The 21,399-nt window shown below is 41.7% G+C and overlaps 2 protein-coding genes across 10 annotated transcripts in view; one reads left to right on the top strand and one right to left on the bottom strand.

Moving 5' to 3' along the window:
- Positions 1-21,399, bottom strand: part of IFT81 (intraflagellar transport 81) — a 191,445-nt gene that overhangs the window by 141,961 nt on the left and 28,085 nt on the right. For all 6 annotated transcript variants that reach the window (XM_042962874.1, XM_042962876.1, XM_042962879.1 and 3 more), the window contains exon 3: positions 8,720-8,824. The gene's annotated coding sequence lies outside the window, so the exon portion shown is untranslated. The remainder of the gene's footprint in view (positions 1-8,719; positions 8,825-21,399) is intronic.
- The window catches only part of P2RX7 (purinergic receptor P2X 7), a 57,552-nt gene that overhangs the window by 21,219 nt on the left and 14,934 nt on the right, over positions 1-21,399 (top strand). For all 4 annotated transcript variants that reach the window (XM_042962892.1, XM_042962891.1, XM_042962890.1 and 1 more), the window contains exons 6-12: positions 1,992-2,072; positions 2,711-2,840; positions 7,002-7,138; positions 15,991-16,081; positions 17,629-17,694; positions 17,781-17,930; positions 19,711-19,812. In XM_042962892.1, coding sequence (XP_042818826.1) covers positions 1,992-2,072; positions 2,711-2,840; positions 7,002-7,138; positions 15,991-16,081; positions 17,629-17,694; positions 17,781-17,930; positions 19,711-19,812 — 757 coding nt within the window. The remainder of the gene's footprint in view (positions 1-1,991; positions 2,073-2,710; positions 2,841-7,001; positions 7,139-15,990; positions 16,082-17,628; positions 17,695-17,780; positions 17,931-19,710; positions 19,813-21,399) is intronic.

The raw sequence follows: 21,399 nt of genomic DNA, 5'->3' as shown, positions 1-21,399 counted from the left end.
CCTTATTTGTAAAATGAGGCTAATAGTTGCCCCTACCTCACGGGACTGTTATGAGAATTAAATGAGATGATACTTGTACAGCAATTGCAAAGTGAGCCCCATGCCTGGCTTATAGTAGTCAATAATGTGTGCGTAGACACACATACTATTTATTTTACATGTAACTATGCACAAGAGACTGTGCTAAAAAAATACAAGCAGACCCAGATATGGAGCAGGTCCCAAGCCTCTTGTAATCTAATCAAAGAAATAAGACATGTGCATAGAGAGATATAATTCAAGATAGAAAGTTAAGAGTGTCATAAGAGAGAAATAAAGGACTTTGATCCTTAAAGTTTCAAAATCATGTAGTCCTCTTATTCTTAGAATGTTGCCCAGAAAGCATGGGATTTAGGATGTTCTAAAAGTAAATGGTCTAGCAGATAGTAGGCATTTGTTGTAAATAAGATTTTTTTTAATGCAAATGCCAGAAATACAACTTAAACTGGCTTCAGGAAAAAAGAAAATGTTATTTTCTTATTCCTGTAAATGAAGAGTCCAAAAGTACTAGCTTCAGGAAAGACTTGATCCAGGCTTCAAATTAAAATGATGTCATTAAGATTCTCTCTCTTTCATTCTGTCTCTTCCCACCTCCATCGCACACCCACCCTCCAGTTATTCTTTCCTCCCTTTTGGCTTTCCTCACACTGTGGCCCAGGGAACTCCAGGTTTACACTGTGTTTACTACTAGTAATCCTAAAGAAAGTGAGTTTTTCTTTTCCCAGTATTTCCTACAAAAGCCCTAGAATGTTTTCATTGGCCTAAGTCATGTCACAATCTCTGCACCAATCACTGTGGCCAAGAGGATTGAGTTATCTGTCGAGCAAGCTCTGGGTCACTTGCCTACCCTGGGAGCTATAAGGATGGGTAGGAGATAGATTCATCCTCACCCAACCTTCTGGGCTGAGAGTGGGAGAGACATGGCTTTCCCACCGGGAGAAAACTGAAGTGCTTCTAACAGAGGGGGAATGGATGTTGGAAAGGCAAAAACTGGTGTTCTCTATAGTTACATCCTTTTTATTCTGGAATAGAAAGTAGATCATTCTTGGTGCCCCCTTCCAAATATGTCTGTCCTTTCCCGGTGCTACTCCCATTATATATACCTGCCACCCACTCAGGCATGCCAAGCAATAAAGTACCAGTTGTATCTCTTTATTCATAGCCAGTTCTCTCCATCTTTAGCCGACTGTCAACTGCATGAGGACAAAAACCTTGACTGTTTTGTTTAGCACTACATTCCCAATGCCCAACCCTGTGCCCAGCAAAGTAAATATTTGCCAAATGAATGGATGGATGGGTTGTGGGGGGCACCTCGCTACAGTCTAGGATTTGGTCTCCTCTAACTCATGGAGAATTTATGCTACTCAGAGCCTCTAGAGAATGAGTGATGAAGTCAACTCTATGTGTGTGGCCCTGTGCTAAAGCCTGGGGATGCCAGTACAAAAAAAAAAAAAAAAAAATCATTATCCTAGCCCTGCAAGAACTCCAAGCCTATTGGGAAAGATACAAACAAGGGTGTGCTGGAGCTGGCCTATACTAGCTCTGAGCCCTTATGCTCATCCCTTCCCAACTCCAAGTTCAGTGATACCTGCTAGTAGCTTGAGATCGGCCATGGTGGGAGGGGTTATACTACAGTCATCAGTAATTGCTACAGATCAGAGCTCCACCACCTCACCCCCCCCCCACCCCGCCCGGAGACCTGGTTGCTAAATATTTACCAGCACACCACTGCACATACCTAAACACAGAATCACATCAGAGTGTGAGAAGAGTTATAGTAAATGCCATGGGGTCTCAAGAAAAGAGAGCTTCTTCCTCTTTTTTAGATTTTTAGGAAGGTTTTGCCCACTAGACTACATTTCTCTTCACTCACTGCAATGACCCGAACCAGAAACCAGAAGCCTGTGGTCCCATTGGCCCACTGACCCCCACCCGGCATCTCTCTCTCTCAGGCCTGCGCTCTTGAACGTTGCCGAAAACTTCACAGTGCTCATCAAAAATAACATCGACTTCCCTGGCCACAACTACACCACGTAAGTGTCCAGAATGTCCGACTGTGTTAGCTATCTACTGCCATATAACGAATTATGCCAAAACTTAGAAGCTTAACAACCAACATTTATTATCTCACACTTTTTCTGTGGGTAAGGAATGCGGGAATTACTTCGCTGGGTGTTTCTGACTCAGGGTCTCTCAGGTGGCAGTCAAGCTATCTGTCAGTGGGGACTGCAGTCACCTCTGGGCTTGACCGGGGCTGAGAATCCTCCTCCAAGCGCACTCACCTCGATGTCAGCAGGGAGTTCAGTTCCCCGCCATATGGACCTCTCCCTAGGACTGCCTGAGTATCCTTAGGAATGGTGTCTGGCTTCCCCCACAGCGGGTGATCCAAGAGGTACAGAGAGCAAGCCAGCCAGACAGTAAACAAGACGGGAGCCTTTTATGACTTCATCTTGGAAGTGACACAGCATCGATTCTGCCATGTGCTTTTGGTCACATAGACTAACCCTGCACAGTGTAGGAGGGGACTACACAAGGGTGTGAACTCCAGGGACTGAGGACCCCTGGGGCCCCTCATGGAAACCAGCTAACAATTGGCTCACTCCTATGAAAGAGATGGGTCTCAGTTTCCAATAGACATTTTTGTTGGTTTGTTGCTTCTCTTTGTGTGCAGGAGAAACATCTTGCCGGGTGTAAACATCACTTGTACCTTTCACAAGACTCAGGATCCACAGTGTCCCATCTTCCGACTAGGAGATATCTTCCGAGAAGTAGGAGATAATTTTTCAGATGCTGCAATTCAGGTTGGTGGCTTCTTTGTACAGTGAGTCAGGGGATCTCAAACGGCCAAGAGGCCGGGCCTCCGGGTCTTAATTATAAGGCTTCCTTCACTGAGCATTTAGTAAATCTCACACTCTGCATTACCTCATCTAATCAGGCAACAAAGCTGTGGGGGAGATCCCTGGTTTCCCGTGGCTGCTGTAACAAACTACCACAGTCTTGGTGGCTTACAACAACATACTTTTTTTTTTTTCACACTTCTGGCAGTTGGAAGTCTAAAGTCAGTTTCACTGGACCAAAACCAAGGTATCAGCAGGGCCATGCTCCCTCCAGAGGCTCTACAGGAGAATCCGTTTCCTTGCCTTTTCCACCTTCTAGAGCTACGGTCCTTGCATTTCTTGGCTCGTGGTCCCTTCCCCCAGTTCTGAAGCCAGCTGCATGGCGTCTTGCTTCAGTGGTCCCACTGACTTCTTGTTCTGTGTCAAGTCTCCCTCAACCTCCCTCTTATAAAGATACTGATCTTTTTGAGAACATTTATAAAAGGAAACATGTAGGGCCTATCTGGATAATCCAAGATAATCTCCCCATCTCAAGATCCTTAATTTAATTGCAGTCTCTTTTGCCCTATAAGATAATATATCCAAAGAGTCCAAGGATTAGGACCTGGGATTGGAATACCTTTGGCAATGATTCAGACTACCATACTTGAATTAATCAGAATTCTTCCAGTTGTACGTTACAGACATCCAAACCAAATGATGTGAGCAAAGAATAAATTAAAAAGCATCTGGGGGGCAAAAAGAAACCAAACAATTGGCTTAAGCCAAAAAAAAAAAAAAAAGAGAGAGAGAGAGAGAGAGAGAGCCATATTAACTCATATAAAGACACCAGGGGAAATGGACCTTCTAGTACAGCTAAGGCATTTTCCTACCTCAGAAATTTTCTTCCTTTCTGGAAAAGTCTTGCCCCAGACATACCATTAGCTGTCTCCCTCACCTGCTTCCAGTCTGTGCTCAAATATAAGTTCAGTGAAGCTTTCCCTTACCACTTCATTTAAAATGACAATTTCTAGGGGTGCCTGGGTGGCTCAGTTGGTTAAGTGTCCAATTTCAGCTCTGGTCATGGTCTCACAGTTCATGAGTTTGAGCCCCATGTCAGGCTCTGTGCTGGCAGCTCAGAGCCTGGAGCCTGCCTGGGATTCTGTGTCTCCTTCTCTCTCTGCCCCCCCCCCCCTCATGCTCTGCCTCTCAAAAATAAATAAACATTAAAAAATTTTTTTAATTTTTTTTGTGTTTATTTTTGAGAGAGAGAGAGAGAGAGAGCACGAATGGGAAAGGGGTAGAGAGAGAGGGGCAACAAATTAGAGGTGGGCTCCATGCTGTCAGCGCAAAGCCCGATGTGGGGCTTAAACCCACAAACTGCGAGATCATGACCTGACCTGAAGTCAGATGCTCAACCGACTGAGCTACCCAGGTGTCCCCCCCAAAATTTTTAAGTGACAATTTCTAACCCTATCCAGCACTAGCTGACATACTATATAATTTACATATCCATTTGTCTGTTGTCTGTTTTCCCTGACTAGAATGTAAGTTCCATGAGGGCAGGGATCTTTGGCTTCTTTTGTTAGTTTTTGTATAAGCTCAGCATAAAGGACACTCAATAAGTATTTGTCGACTGAATGAAGTGTATGATAGCAGCAGGCATGGCTGCATCCAGGAACTCAGATGAGGTCTTTAGGAATCTGGCTCCCCATCTCTTTGCTTTTTCTTTAATGACAAGGTCACTCTCAGGCAGATCGTCCTCATGTCAAGACAAAGGCACCAGAGCCTTTAGAACTGCACTGTCTGATATGGTAGCCACTAGTCACATGAAGCTATTTAAATTTAAATTAATTGAGATGAAATATTTATTTCCTTTGTCATGCTAGCCACATGTCAAGCACTCAGTAGCCACATGCAGCTAGTAGAGACTTTATTGCACAGCATGAATATAGAATATTTTCATCACTACAGAATATTCTGTTGGACAATGTTGCTCTGAACTCTCACACTCTCTAGCTGGTGGTCCCAACCAATAGAGGACCTCTTTTTTTTATGGTTGTTGGCAAAATGTCTCAGAGAGGGCTCTGATTGGTCAATCTTGGGCCACATACCTATTCCTGAACCAGTCACCAGGTCCAGAGGGATGCCTAGTCCTGACTGGCCAGGCCTAGATCATGTTCCCACTCCTGGAGCTGGGAGAGGCGACAGTCCCATCCAAACCGCTCAGTTGGGAGAAATGTTTCCCAAAGAAATTTCCAGGGACTTTTACCAGGAGAACTGGATGCTGAGTGACAGAAACATCAGATATTCACAATAATATGTACAGTGCTTGGCTTAGTGCCAATAAATGATAATTGTGATTATTCTGTATTATTTCCCCTTTCTCCAAGTCAGAGTCTGCTTGTTTTTCATCTTTCTATCCCTAGCATCTAGATACTGTCTTAAAATACCATATTATATCAATTCAAAGACATACTTTTTTCTGAAATATTTAATATTTATATTTCTGAATCAGGAAATACTTTAGATTCATGGAATTTCACAGTTTAATTGACAACATTTGTTATGTTCCTTCTCAGAGGAACATAAAAAGAAAATTATGTATCTGATAAGCAATGGTGTCTAAGATTCAGTGAAATAGGACAGTCAGTGTTCAAAACATGTTTGTAGAAAGAAAGAAGTACCAAGTAGAGGTAAAAGATTAAGAGAGTCCTTAGAAGTTCAGAGAAGAAAAAGGTGACCCTGAACTGAGGAGAATGGGGTGACTGAATTGACAAGGAAGGATGTACATTAGGTCTTGGAGGCGGATGAGGACTTAGCTAGAGAGATGGGTGGGAGAAATATTTCAATGGGAGAAAAGGACAAGGGCCAAGACTTAAAAGTTCAAAGTGTACCCAGAAATTCCACTCATCATAAGTAGACACAGAAGAGAAAGGACATCATATGTCCACACAAAATCTCGTACTAAGTGTTTGTACATAAGCTCGTACATCAGCAGCATTATTCATAATAGCTAAAAGGTGGAAACAATCCAAATGTCTATCAGAGGATAAATGGATAAATCAAATGTAGTATTTACATACAAAGAAGTATTCTTCCACCACAAAAAAGGAATGAAGGATTGACACAGGCTACAATATGGATGAACTTTAAAAATATTACGACAAGTGAAAGAAGCCACACACAAAAGCCACACACATAATCACCTATTATGTGATTTCATTCATATGAAAGTTCAGAAGAAGGAAGTCTATAGAGACAGAAAGTAAATTAGTGGTTGCTTAGGACTGAGGGAGGGGAGAAAGGGGTGTTGAGTAAAAGTTCAGGGGTTTCTTTTGGAGGCAATGAAACTTGTAAAATTTATTATGGTGATGGTCACACATATATGTGAACGTACCAAAAAATATTGAATTAAACACTTTAAGTGCCTAAACTGTATCTCAATAAATCTGTTAAAAAAAAAGAAAGAAATGAAGATTTCAAGTGCTTTAACGGAAAAGTATACACAGTTTGGAATAAGAGCTTTCTCCAGGGGGTTGTTGGGAGGTAAAGCAGAAAAGATATGCGATGGGGCACCCTGAATTCCAGTGTAATAAACTTCAACTTCATCTTTAATGGGAGGCGGGCAGTCAAGGTGTTGTTATGGGAGAGATTTATTGAAAGTTGTATTTTAGGAAAAGAAATCTAACAGTGTGTCCCAAATGGGAAGAAGAGCAGGGAGACGTGTTTGCAGCTACTTGTGTGTGTTAGATGGGCTCATGTACTCATGGCTCTGAAATTTAATCTGTGTTTTCCTCTAAAAACAAAACCTTTGGGGTGCCTGGGTGGCTCAGTCAGTTAAGCGTCCGACTTCAGCTCAGGTCATGATCTCATGGTTCGTGGGTTGCAGCCCCACATCAGCCTCTGTGCTGACAGCTCAGAACCTGGAGCCTGCTTCAGATTCTGTATCTCTCTCTCTCTCTGCTCCTTCCCCACTCATGCTCTCTCTCGCTCTCACTCTCAAAAATAAACATAAAAAATTTTTTAAAAAAGAAAAGAAAAGAAAACCTTTGCCTTAATGATCATCCCTATGCAGGGAGAAGTCTGGTAGCTGTGTCCCACATGCAGCAGGACTTGCAAACTGTGTCTCCTTGTCTTCCCCAGGGAGGAATCATGGGCATTGAGATCTACTGGGACTGCAACTTGGACAGCTGGTTCCATCGCTGCCATCCAAAATACAGTTTCCGTCGCCTTGACGACAAGACCACCAATGAGTCCTTGTATCCTGGCTACAACTTCAGGTAACAGCACTCCAGGTCAGACCGGCCACCACTGGCTCTGCACAAACCTCCAAGGCCAGGCTGAATTGCATAACCAGCAGCCAGCAAGAATTAATTTTGGTTCCCAAGGCAACAAGATGAATGCAAAAATCCTCTACGAGCTAGGGAATGGCTGGATTTTTGTATGAATTTTCTTTCTTTTGAAAAAAAAAAAAAAACAGAAACAAAAGTGGGCAAACAGGGAAGAACATAGAGAAGAGTATAAAAATCACCCGTAAGTCCTCAACCCTGAGATAATGAAAGATAGCCCTCTGGTGAGTGTTCCTTCCTCTAACTGACTCTTTTATGTGGCTGCTAGGAGATCGTATCATGCTTATAACCTGCCATTCTGTGTTTGTGCGTTTGTTTTGCCATATCCTGGGTCACTCAGAATTCGTTGTGACCATCACATTAATGATGCCAATGGTGGGAGCGTAATGATATCAACAGCCACAACTTAGGGAGGGTCTTCTATATACCAGGCCTTGGACATCATCACCCTCTACCTCACGTCAACCCTGAAAAGGGGATATTAGTGTTCCCAGGTAGAGCTGAGAAAGGTGAAATGATTTTCCCAGGACCCACAGCTAACAGTAGCTCCATAATACTAACTAACCTAGGTCACTCTGACTCTCAAACCCATGCGCTTTCCCTTCCATCTCATGCTTTTCTCACCCGTGCCTCCATTACTGGACATTTGAGGCACTTCCAGTTTTTCTATGACAAATAATTCTATGCTGCAAATTTGTGTACATAAATCTTTGAATTCCAGAGTGTTTCCTTAGGATAAATTTCTAGAAGTAGAGTTATTGGATCAAAGGTTATTAACATTTTACCATACGTTGTAAAAACTTTTTTCTAGGACTCTTTTTCATTTCTCGGTTTTATATTTGGTTCCTTCTCAAAGCCATCTATTATTGTTTCGGTGAGGTCCATTCTTACCTTATGGATCCTCTTCTCTGTCTGTTCTACTGTATAACCTCTTTCAAGTTGACCCTTATCTGTAGTAACTAGAGTGGGATTTCTTCTTCCGAAGTGTTGGAGTATTTGTTGGTGGGTTTCAGCAGGAAAGACCTTGTGCAAAGTTCTGTGTGTACTGTGGGATGTGAATATTCCTCAGTGGGGATTATGTAATTTTGTAATCTGCCAGGACTGTGTGACATCTATCTGTTAACCAGTTTGGGGGTTAATTTCTGGGCATTGGACGTCTTCACTCCGCCAAAAGTATCCCATCCCTGCTCCCTTGCTATGTAGGGCTTCTGCAGCTTCGGCTCCCTTCCCCATAAGTGTAAGACTCTAGCTCCTAGATACAGATCTGGCTGGGGTACCCCTATGGCACAGACACATGGCCCCAGTTCCCCCCATCACTCATCTCTAGCACCTAAAAAATATCTGTTCTTGTTTTGAGCTCAGTAATATATTGATATGACTTTAATAGGTATATTAAATATATATATATAATCTTATATTTCTTATATAATCTTATATTATGTATATATATATATATATATATATATATATAAAATCTTATATTTCTTTCTGTATGGGAGGTGGTAGGCTTACTGTACTAGAACATCTTAAAGACTCCTGAGGCCACAATGCATCCACACCGGCAGTCTTGTCTGACTTTTAAGGTTCTTTGATGCTTCTTGCTTCTGGACTTCAACCCTGTAAGAATTGAATAGAATCCTGGTTCCTCTTCACCATTTAAACAGGCTGGTGCTGGTTTGGTGCTGACTTACTCTTGTTTTGACCCTCTGCACAGTTCATTCCTCTGCCCCTGACTTTTCCCCAGTGGTGATCCTGTGCCATCCTAACCTAAGTTTCCATGTTACCTCCTATGTCTGGATTATTTTTTCAGCCTGTTCCTACAATTCTGTCTCAGCACTAACTTGGCCTTTAAGTTTGAGGCTCCATGACCTCTCATTGCTTCTGGGTGCCAGACAGGTTTTGGCAACTATAATTATAGTTGATCATTTTGGGCCCTGGTTCCAGACACAAAGTAGGCTTATGCTGTTCCCTTTTCAAAAAGAGTTGCCAATTACATCCCTAGAATGGGGGCTAGCCATCATTTTGCTTATGGAGCCCGTAGGAAATTGATATTGGCATTCCTCATTTATTTACTCATCAAATATATATTGAAGAAAACATATTGTTGTGACAGTGGGTTTATATTGGTAAACAAAACAGACAAAGTTACTACTTAGCCTATATCCTAGTAGGGGATGAATATAAGTATATTATAATACATAAGACAAAAATATAAGTAAGAAAATCCAACAAGGCAACATCATTCGTCATCAGAAAAACAAATTTAAGCCACAATGAGATACACATACACACACCCCAGAATAGGTAAAAAATTTTAAAAGCCTGGCAATTCCAAATGTTGGCAAGGAGAAGCAGCAACTGGGACTCTCCTATTTCCCTGGTAGGAGTATAAGATGGTACAACCACATTACAGAACTACTGGGAAAGTTCCTAGAAAGTTAAACACACATCTATCCTATAATCCAGAAATCCCACCCTCAGGTAAAGAAACAAAACCTAGGTACACACAAAGATCTGTACATGAATGTTCACAACAGGCTTAGTTGTAAGGACCAAAACCCAGAAACAACCCAAATGTCCAGCAACAGGTGCCTGGAGAAATAGTGATATATTTATACAATAAAGTACTAGCTAGTATAAATAAAGAAGGAACACACTGCTCGTACATGCAATGGCATAGAGGAGTCCCACCAACATTACATTGAGGGAAAGGAGTCAGATAGAAACAAGTCATACTACATGATGCCATTTATATGAAGTACAAGAATAGGCAAAAGTTTTCCGTGATGATAAAAGACAATGGTGGGTGCTGGCCTGGGGATTGGGGGATGGGAAAAGGCAAAATAGGAACTGATTGGAAAGGAGCACAAGAGAGTTTTCTGGAGTAGTGGAATGTTCTAGATCTTGATAGGGGTATATGCTATACAGTGTATTCATTTGTCAAAACTCATCGAACTCAACGCTTAGGACTTGTGTACTTTATTATACATAAATTATACCTCAATAGAGCAAAAAAACAACTCCAACAAGACCATTTCAGATGATGATAAATGCTCTGAAGAAAATCAAACAAGATACTGTGATGTAGGGTTGGGGCAGAGAGGGGTGGGGAGTGACCAGAGAAAGCCTCTCCAAGTTCAGGGTGGGACCCCTACAGATACCATGAGTTTTCCTAAGGACTGTGCTTTCCTAGTTAAGAAGAGCAACTGCACAGACAGGAGCCCATGTTAGTGGAATCATCTTGCAAAAATGTGTAGCCTCTCTGAATACCTTTGGTATTAATGGTCCAGACCAGCTGTTCTCACAGTGTGATTCCCAGCATCAGCATCACTTGGGAACTTGTCAGATGCAAATTCTCAGGCCCGGCCCTGTACCTACTAAATCAGACACCCTGGGGATTGTCTTCACAAGCCCTCTAGGTAAGAGCCTCTCAAGTGTGAGAACCACTGATCTAGAACCTTGGTACTCAAAGTGTGGTCCTGGGACCAGCAGCAGCACGGGCCTCACCTGGGAGCCCAATGTAATGCAGAATCTCAGGCCCTATGTTTGATTTACTGGATTAAAATCTGCAATTATTTTGTTTTGTTTTGTTTTGTTTTGTTTTAATGTTTATTTATTTCTTTTTTTTCTTTTTTAAAATAATTTTTGTTTAGTTTATTTTTTTAATTTATATACAAGCTAGTTAGCATATGGTGCAACAATGATTTCAGTAGATTTCTTAATGCCCCTTACCCATTTAGCCAATTGCCCCTCCCACAACCCTCCAGCAACCCTCTGTTTGTTCTCCATATTTAAGAGTCTCTTATGTTTTGTCCCCCTCCCTGTTTTTATATTATTATGTTTGCTTCCCTTCCCTTATATTCATCTGTTTTGTATCTTAAAGTCCTCATATGAGTGAAGTCATATGATACTTGTCTTTCTCTGACCGACTAATTTCGCTTAGCATAATACCCTCTAGTTTCATCCATGTAGTTGCAAATGGCAAGGTTTCATTCTTTTTGATTGCTGAGTAATACTCCATTGTATGTATATACCACATCTTCTTTATCCATTCATCCATTGATGGATATTTGGGCTCTTTCCATACTTGGGCTATTGTTGATAGTGCTGCTATAAACATGGGGGTGCATGTGCCTCTTCAAAACAGCACACCTGTATCCCTTGGATAAATACCTAGTAGTGCAATTGCTGGGTCCTAGGGTAGTCCTATTTTTAATTTTTTTGAAACCTCCATACTGTTTTCCAGAGTGGCTACACCAGTTTGCATTCCTACCCACAGTGCAAAAGAGATCCTCTTTCTCCACATCCACACCAAGTTGTTAATGTTAGCCATTCTGACAGCTGTGAGGTAGTATCTCATTGTGGTTTTGATCTGTATTTCCCTGATGATGAGTGATGTTGAGCATTTTTTCATGTGTCAGTTGGCCATCTGGATGTCTTCTTTGGAGAAGTGTCTATCCATGTCTTTTGCCCATTTCTTCACTGGATTTGTTTTTTGGGTGAGTTTGATAAGTTCTTTATAGATTTGGATACTAACCCTTTATCTGATATGTCATTTTCAAATATCTTCTCCCCTTCCATTGGTTGCCTTTTAGTTTTGCTGATTGCTTCCTTCGCTGTGCAGAAGCTTTTTATTTTGATGAGGTCCCAATAGTTCATTTTTGCTTTTGTTTCCCTTGCCTCCGGAGATGTGTTGAGTAAGAAGTTGCTGCAGCCAAGGTCAAAAAGGTTTTTCCTTCTTTCTCCTTGAGGATTTTGATGGCTTCCTGTCTTACATTTAGGTCTTTCATCCATTTTGAGTTTATTTTTGTGTAGGTGTAAGAAAGTGGTCCAGGTACTTTTTTCTGCATGTTGCTGTCCAGTTTTCCCAGCACCACTTGCTGAAGAGACTGTCTTTATTCCACTGAATATTCTTTCCTGCTTTGTCAAAGATTAGTTGGTCATATGTTTGTGGGTCCATTTCTGGGTTCTCTATTCTGAGTGTCTGTGTTTGTGCCAGTACCATACTGTCTTGATGATTACAGTTTTGTAATACAGCTTGAAGTCCAGGATTGTGATGCCTCCTGCTTTGGTTTTCTTTTTCAAGATTTCTTTGGCTATTCAGGGTCTTTTCTGGTTCCATACCAATTTTAGGATTGTTTGTTCTAGCTCTGTGAAGAATGCTGGTGTTATTTTGATACGGATTGCATTGAATATGTAGATTGCTTTGGGTAGTATTGACATTTTAACAATATTTGTTCTTCTTATCTAAGAGCAAGGAATATTTTTTCCATTTTTTTGTGTGCCTTCTTCAATTTCTTTCATAAGCTTTCTTTAGCTTTCAGTGTATAGATTTTTCACCTCTTTTGTTAGATTTATTCCTAGGTATTTTATGGGTTTTGGTGCTATTGTAAATGGGATCCATTCCTTGATTTCCCTTTCTGTTGCTTCATTGTTGGTGTATAGGAACTGCATTTTATTTTTTTTAGTTTGTCTATTTATTTTGAGTCAGAGAGAGAGATAGAATAAGCAGGGAAGGGGTGGGGGTGGGAGATACAGTGGATCTTAGAGAGCCTGATATGGGGCTCAAACTCACAAACTGTGAGATCATGACCTTAACTGAAGTTGGATGCTTATTAGATTGAGCCACCAGGTGCCCCTCAAAATCTGCATTTTAACAAGATTCCCAGAAGATTCATGTGCACATTGAAGTTTGAGTTCATTTTTGTTTACTTGGTTTTTTTGCCTACACGATGTTTTGAAAGTTGAGGCATTCTACATAAAATTCTGGACTTCCTACTTTTCTTGACAAATTTAACTATTTAGGGGTGAAAAAAAAACTGAACCATTTGACAGCTGTGGGTTCATATCCCACACAGCAGGACTCAGCTGGAGGTATCTGTGGTTCCCTTTGGAAAGGGCGTATGTTTTTTTGGTTTGCCATTGTCCCCACCACTCCTTATTCCCTTTTACCTGGCCTGCATCACTCACTTCTGTCATCTGCCTGGCCCCTGTAGGCATATGAGTTTGAGACCCTTGACTAAAGGCCATCTGAGATCAAGACACAGGATGCTTTTTGCCTCATCTGGGTCAGTGGAGTTTCATCCAGGGCCCTGAAAGCAGCTCCTAGTTCAGATAATGTTTTGATATCCCCTGCTGCTCTCCTGAACAGACTTAAGGCCATTAGCAGAAGAGACAATTGGATCAGTGGTCCCTTGATTGTCTTTGCAGGGTCTCAGGCTGTTTTTTGTTTTTTGGGTTTTTGTTTGTTTGTTTTTTGTTTTTGTTTTTTTTAGCAGTCTGCAGAAGCATGTAGGGCAAAGTCCCAAACAGATGTTGGCAAATGCCCTTTGAATTGCTGAGCTAAGCCTGAGAACATCAGCTCCTGGAGAGATCTGAGCTTTCTGAAGAACTGAGGTGGTTATGAAGTTAATATTCTTTTAGAACAAAATGATGGCCATGTTGTCTGGAATGAGCACCAAAAGAAATCTTTGGCTAAGAATAGTCGAGTCCTGATGGAAAACTGGACAGGCTACTTTCAAATAGCCACACAAAAGAGAAGGGAATTACAGGTTAAGTGAGGTATATGAAAAAATATATATAACTTCCAAAAACATAGAAGTTGAAGAAGTTGATCATATTACAGAATTTTGTCCTTTATCAAAAGATCCATGGCAAATGGTCCTTATTCAGTGAACATGTGATTCAGTTTATTTACAGCAAGTATAAAGTAGGGCAGACCCACACCATATGCCCAATGCTCCTTTCTGGTTCAGAATGGGTACATCCATGTGTTAGTTTCCTGTGCCTGCTGTGACAAATGACCACAAACTTGGTGGCTTAAAACAACAGGAGGGTATTCTCTCAGCTCTGGAGGCCAGAAATCTAAAATCAAGGAGTCAGCAGGGACACACTCTCTGAAGTCTCTAGGGAAGGATCCTTCCTTGCCTCTTCCAGCTCCCGGTGACTCTGGGTGTTCCTTGATTTAAGGCCACATCATTCCAGTGATGATCCTCCTTCTTTACATGGGCTTCTCCTCTGTGTTTCTGTTTCAACTCTCCTCTCCTTTCTCTTATAAAGACACCGGTCATTGGACCCACCCTAAATCCAGGATGATCTCATCTTGAGATCCTTAATCACATCTGCAAAGGCCTTATTTTCAAATAAGGTCACATTCACAGGTACAGGGATTAGGCACTTGGACCTACCTTTTTGGGAGGCCATTATTCAAACCATTACAGTGTGCAAAAAACATCCCACTCAGAGCATGGACCACTGACCACATGTACCAGACCCACCTGGTACCTTTCTAAGAACATCTCAGACCTTCTAAAACCATCCCCTGGAGGGTGAGGCCCAGGAATCTACCTTTGAACACACTTCCCATGTGATTCTTATCCTGAGTTCAAGAACCACTGTACCAAGACCCTTTTGCTTTGTGTATTAAAAAAATAAATCACTCAGTAGAGCAGCAAAAGAAACAACAATCATGGAATGAGAACAATAAGAAGCAAAGAAATCAAAACCCCTCTGCCCAAAAATAGGTGCTGAAGCACCTGGGAATACCTACCCGATCTCAACATCACATTTTGAGAGTTAAAAGAAATTCGAGTTTCAAATGCTCCATAGTATATTCTGGCAGAGCATCTGTATTCTGGGTGTATTCTCTCTGCACCTGTAAATAGATGGTCAACTAATAACTCAGAAAGAAAATACCTTACCTAAAAACCACCACCAAAAGGTGGTAAGAGGGAGGGACAGATTTAAAAAGTTTTGTGAGGCATGTGGTTTAAGCCTTCCTAATTATCCATGAAAACAAAACATTCCACTTTTCCTGACTGCAACACTGGGGAGAGCTGTGTATTTGGGCCGATTGTGATTTGTGCCCAGGTCTTAATTCATAAAGGTGGCTGAGTAATGACATGGAGAGGTCACTGTCACTGGAAGAACTTTATTACTTACATTTCCCATGAGGAGGGGCACAACAGGCCACACAAGCCCACAGGGGAAGGACCGGATTTGTTGGGAGGTGGCCCAGAACCTTTCCTGTGTTTTCCATGGGACAGGCAAGACAGGGCAGCGGAAACAGCTTAGGATTTGTCTGGCCTGAGTAATGTGGGCAGGCTCTGGGCTACAGGTGCAGTCTCCAACTGTCTGGTACCTGGCCCTGGGTGACCTGGCACCGGGGAAATATTGGCCGGGGCTTGAGGGGGTGGTTGGGGATATGGATTCAGGATTGGTCAGAGGGCTCCTAACATGGTTTTCACTCACTCCACAAAAGCTGAATCACAGGGAAGATATAAACAATTTGGGCTGTTAGTTTGGCCCTGTGATAACAGATGCAAATAGACAAATACAGAACCTAAGAAAATACAATTAGAACAGATTGCTGAGGGACACGTATCCCAAGTGCAGCAATTAGTATCTAAGATCCCTCCACCCCACTTTGTTCTAGAAGCCAAAACCTCTTAAGAAATAATCAGATTTGCTTGAAGCTATTTTTAAAGATTTCTCTGCTCATTGTGAACCCTGTATTGGTTAAAAATTGTTCATTTTAATCTTAAATGAAAAGCAGATTTTCCATAGCTCTGTGATTGTGGAAGAAGAGGTGTTGTACGGAAATGATCTTCAGTTTCAAAAGAGTAATTTGTGGGTTTAGATTATGTTTTTCACTCTGTCCACTGCAGCAGAGCTACAGGATGAACAAGAAAAACTAGCCCAGCTCCTGTTTGGGGTTTTCCTTTCATGAAATACCAGCACGTTCAGATAGAGCTTTATAAACATGGTTCCTTCTCCTCCTACAGATATGCCAAGTACTATAAGGAAAACAACGTTGAAAAACGGACTCTGATAAAAGTCTTTGGGATCCGTTTTGACATCCTGGTTTTTGGCACCGTAAGTCTCTGCTCCCAGCCACTGGCACCTCCATTCCCGTGACTGCATCCTAATTATTGTTGTAGTGCCTGAAGGGGTGAATGTTGCCACCATAGTCATGAGCTGGCACTGTGCATTAGCATGTGGGATAACAGGGGGAAGAAGTGTCCTTGGGGTCCTGTCCACGATGAAGTCATCTGATGAGTATAAGAAAGGGACTGGAAAAAAATTTTTAATATTCAATTTAAAAAACACTCTGATGCTTAGGGGTGCCTGGGTGGCTCAGTCGGTTAAGCATCCGACTTCGGCTCAGGTCATGATCTCACAGTTTGTGAGTTCAAGCCCATGTCGGGTTTTGTGCTGACGGCTCAGAGCCTGGAGTCTGCTTCAGATTCTGTGTCTCCCTCTCTCTCTCTGCTCCTTCCCCACTTGTGCTCTGTCTCTCTCACTCACTCTCTCTCTCTCAAAAATAAATAAACATTAAAAAAAAAATACTCTGATGCTTAGAAAAAGAGAAAGAGAAAGAAATCCCTTTGCAACTTTGAGCCAACTCAAACTGGCTTAGGGGAAAATTTTTTTTTAATTTCACATAGTTAAAAAACTCAGGGGCAGTTTTCAGGATTCAGGCATGGCTGGATCCAGATGTTCGAATAACATCATTAGGAATATGCCTCCCTCCATTTCTTACATATGTTCTCCTCTGTTTTGGCATCATCCTCAGCTGTCCATTTCTACACAGTGGTTTCAGGCAGCTCCTTGTATCTTGCCAGGTTAGCAATCTCAATACAAAGAGAACGTGTCTTTGCTAAATGTTTCATCAAAGGCCTCAGGCAGGTGCCATTGGCTCTGACTGGCCCAATATGAGCCCCATGCCCACTGCTGAAATAATCACTATGTTTGGATCATACCATACTCTCAATGGCTGATCTTGGACTTGCCTTGAACCAGCTCCTTGCCTGCAAACTACATGGACCAAGTATGGACAGAGACGGTTCTCCAAAGGGAAACTGGGATGCTATCTCCAGAATAAGGAGGAAGGGGATGCTGGGCATGCAAAATCCATAGATGCTCACAATGCCTTCTCCAACAGTATATTATTTATGTCATATAGTGCTAAGCAGCACAAGAGTCAGTGAGATAGAAACTGAGAGGACAGAAAGACCACCGAGAATGAAAACCACAAGGGCCCCTAAGGGAAGACCATGCAGACATTCTTCCCCTCTGCTTCCAAAGTAATCGTAAACCACTTTTAGGGCAAACTTGTCTGAAACTCTCACCTTGTATGGAAAAACAACAAACCTTTAATGGTTCTCCTCTTGGTGTGCGGACTCCAGTGCTTCTTTGTTTAAAACACTCATGTTTTTGAGCACATCCCAGAAGGCAGAAGCAGAACAAATGGGTATCCTATTTTCAGTCTCTGTGGCCTCTGTTACCGTGAACAACTTGGACTCATCTATGGAAGTCACGGTCACAGACTCCCTCCTCTGCTGGAGCTAACAATTACATGTTAGAGCAAAAGAGCACTGCTCTGAATGTCAATGAAGTAACCTTTTCCATTCTGTTTTCAGGGAGGGAAATTTGACATTATCCAGCTGGTCGTGTACATTGGCTCAACCCTCTCCTACTTTGGTTTGGTAAGGGATTCTTTCCCGTGCTTTAGGAAAGTGATTTGGCAAAAAGAAATCTCACTAACATGGCCCTGGTCTGGGTTTTTTCCCAGGCCACTCTGTTCATTGACTTTCTCATCAACACTTACTCGAGTAAATGCTGCCGATCCCACATTTATCCATGTTTCAAGTGCTGTGAATGCTGTGCAGTCAATGAATACTACTACAGGAAGAAGTGTGAGACCATCGTGGAGCCCAAGGCGGTAAGGCGCGTCACGTCAGGAGGTGCCAAAACACCCAGAAAGTCCATCAGATCACTGAGAACCGTGCAAAAATAAGGCCAAAATCACAAGTGTAATCCCATGGTGGACAAGTGTCTGCACTCTACCCTGATCCACCACTCTCAGATGAATCCTTTTTGGCCTTAGGGAAGAATAGAAATAAAAATAAAGAGGCAAGATAGAGGGAGAACAAATTTTTATGTTCTAGGACTTGTCAATTTCATCAGAGTTATTAATTTAGTTCAGCAAAAAAAAAAAAAATAGTAAAATGACTTTGGAGAACAATTTGGCAGTATCTAGTAACATTTAAGTGGGACATACTTCACAGCCTGGCATTTCCACTTCTCCATACCTGCCCTTGAGAAGCACTCACGTGAGTGCCCAAGCGGTACCATGTACACTTGATCCATTGCAGCACTGTCTGTAACAGTGAAGAAAGAGCATCTACCCAAGTGTCCAACAGGCAGATGGTGAAAGAAACTATGACTGGTCCATAGCAAGGAGTGCCAGGCACCAGTTTAAAAGAATGAGGTGGATAACAATAAGAGCAAACATTTTACAGCACTTCAAAGCGCTTCATATCTATTAATTCACTGAATCTTCACAACAACCCTATAAATAGATGCTACTGTCATCTCTAAAGATGAGGAAGTTGAGGTGCAGGAGGGTTAAGTAATTTGCCCAAAGCCATACAGCTACTCAGTGGCAGAGCTGAAATTCCAGCTTTAGGCAGGCTGGTTTCAGAATCCAGAATGCATCTTCAGGACCACTGTGTCATAAGTACCGGCATGAACAAACATCCAGAATGCGTTGTTGAAAGCAAAACAGCAAACTACAGGACAACATATATGGCATGATATGTAGGCTAAAACACAACTACAGACATATACTTACTTTATGTGTTTTCTACATGTATATTATATGTGTACACATATACACACAAATACACACATATATTCTATATATATGTATTCTCTATATTTTCCACATTTATTATACACACACATTTGTGTATAGGGAGGGTAACATGTACACTAAAAGTTACCGGACACACACAAAAGTGACAACAGTGATTCCTTCTGCAGAGGAGCCTAGAATGGGGGACTTGTCAAAGGGAATTTCAGCTCATCTGCATTGTTTCAACTTATTTAATTTGGGTTTTAGTAAGCAAGTCCCCTACACTTGGTTCCATGATTTCCCCCCATCAAGGAGAGATCTCCAGTACCTAAAACAACAAACAAGGTTTCTTTGTCTTTCCCTCATCCAAGAATATTATTGTTCTTTCCCAGCAGCTGAATGCACAATTCATTGGCCACTGTACATGTATTATACAATTTGAAATAAAAATTCATTTTGAAACTGAAAACAATTACCATTTCACGGCCCAAGATGGGATTAAACTCGACAAAAATAATAAACAGCTTAAGTTGCAATAGTACAGTTTTCTGGAGATATTCCATCTAGAGTAACTGAAATTGAGGGAACACAACAAAGGACTTTTACATCGCACGTGGGAGACTTAAAAATAGCAGGCGGTAAACCGAGGAGACTCCAAGCCGGCATATTACGTGCACAGGGCTCCACAGCTAATTTACCTTTAGACTCAGACATCATTCTTGGCTAGCAAGAGTTTTTGGTCAGCTTCTCTACAGTATGTTGTTGGGTAAATAGGAATAACATTTGCCTTTAGATATGTTTCAGGTGTGTGATTGTTGATAATTCTGTACAAAAATGGGTAAAAATTTTAACCCTTTTTTCCTAGACGTTAAAATATGTGTCCTTTGTGGATGAAGCCCACATTAGAATGGTGGACCAGAGGCTACTTGGGAGAAGTCTGCAAGGTGTCAAAGGTGAAAAAGTCCCAGTAAGTTAAAACATTTAGTCTTTTTTTTTAAAGAAAATTTATTATTAAATATAGATATATCTATCAATTTGGGTGAGTCACAATTGATGAATTCTAACACAGTTAAGTACATGTAACCAGCACTCAGAATATTATTAGCAGAAACACTTTTCATGCGTCCACCCAATCACACTACCTTCTCTTAAAAGTCATCACTATCCTGCACCCAAAGATTAGTTTTATCTCTTCCATAATTTTATAAAATTTGAATCCTATGTGTATTTAGTATATACTCTGTGGAGTGTCTGGCTTCTTTCTTTTTTTTTTTTTTAATTTTTTTTTTAACGTTTATTTATTTTTGAGACAGAAAGAGACAGAGCATGAACGGGGGAGGGGCAGAGAGAGAGGGAGACACAGAATCGGAAGCAGGCTCCAGGCTCCGAGCCATCAGCCCAGAGCCCGACGCGGGGCTCGAACTCACGGACCGTGAGATCGTGACCTGAGCCGAAGTCAGAGGCTTAACCGACTGAGCCACCCAGGCGCCCCTGGCTTCTTTCATTCAACATTATTTTTGTGAGTCATCCATAACACTGAATATAGCAATAGTTCATTCTCATTGTGTATCATTTCCATTTTATAAACATCCAATTTATTTATCCCTTCTATAGTTGATGGACATTTGGGTAGTTTCCAGTTTGGAGCTCATGCCAAAAATTCTGCCATGGTAAACATATAGTACCTACAACTGGACCTGCTGGATCAGAAGACAGGCATATGATACTACCAAACCATTCTCTAAAGGGGGTGGTTTGTTTTTTGTTTGTTTTTGAGAAGGGAAGGGGCAGAGAGATCGGGAGAGAGAGAGAATCCCAAACAGGCTCCTAGCTGTCAGCACAGAGCCCCATGCAGGGCTCGATCTCATGAACCATGAAATCATGACCTGAGCTAAAATCAAGAGTAGGTCACCTAACCATCTCAGCCACCCAGCCACTCCTAAAGGAAGTGCTTTAATTCCCACTCTCCTCAGCAGCTCTGATTGCCGGATAGCTTCACTAACTGTATTATTTCTATAGCTGCCATAATAAGTCACCACAAAATTAAGTAGCTTAAAACAACAGAAATTCATTTTCTCACAATTCTGGAGGCTGTAAGTCTGAAATCAAAACATTGGTAGGGCTCCGCCTGAAGGCTCTAGAGGATCCTTCTTTGCCTCTTCCAGCTCCTGGTGTTTATTACACCTGCTAGGACCTCTGGTACAATACTGATCAGAAGCTGTAATAGCAAGCCTCTTTGTCTCCTTCCCTACCTCAGGAAGAAAACTTTCTATATTTTACTATAGTATTTGCTGTAGGTTTTTTTTTTTTAAATTTATTTATTTATTTTTGAGATAGAGAGCGAGAACGCAAGCAAGTGGGGGAGAGGCAGAGAAAGAGGGAGAGAATGAGAATCCCAAGCAGGCTCCACACTGCTAGCACAGAGCCCGATATGGAGCTCAAACTCATGAACCTTGAAATCAAGACACGAGCTGAAATCAAGAGACAGACACTTAACTGACCAAGCCACCTGGGCACCCCTGCTGTAGGGTTTTAATGAATGCTTTATTAGATT

Source organism: Panthera tigris, chromosome D3 (assembly GCF_018350195.1).
Source record: "Panthera tigris isolate Pti1 chromosome D3, P.tigris_Pti1_mat1.1, whole genome shotgun sequence".
NCBI lineage: Eukaryota > Metazoa > Chordata > Mammalia > Carnivora > Felidae > Panthera > Panthera tigris.
Note: the sequence above shows the minus strand (reverse complement) of the source record. Positions and strands in the feature narration are given on the sequence as shown.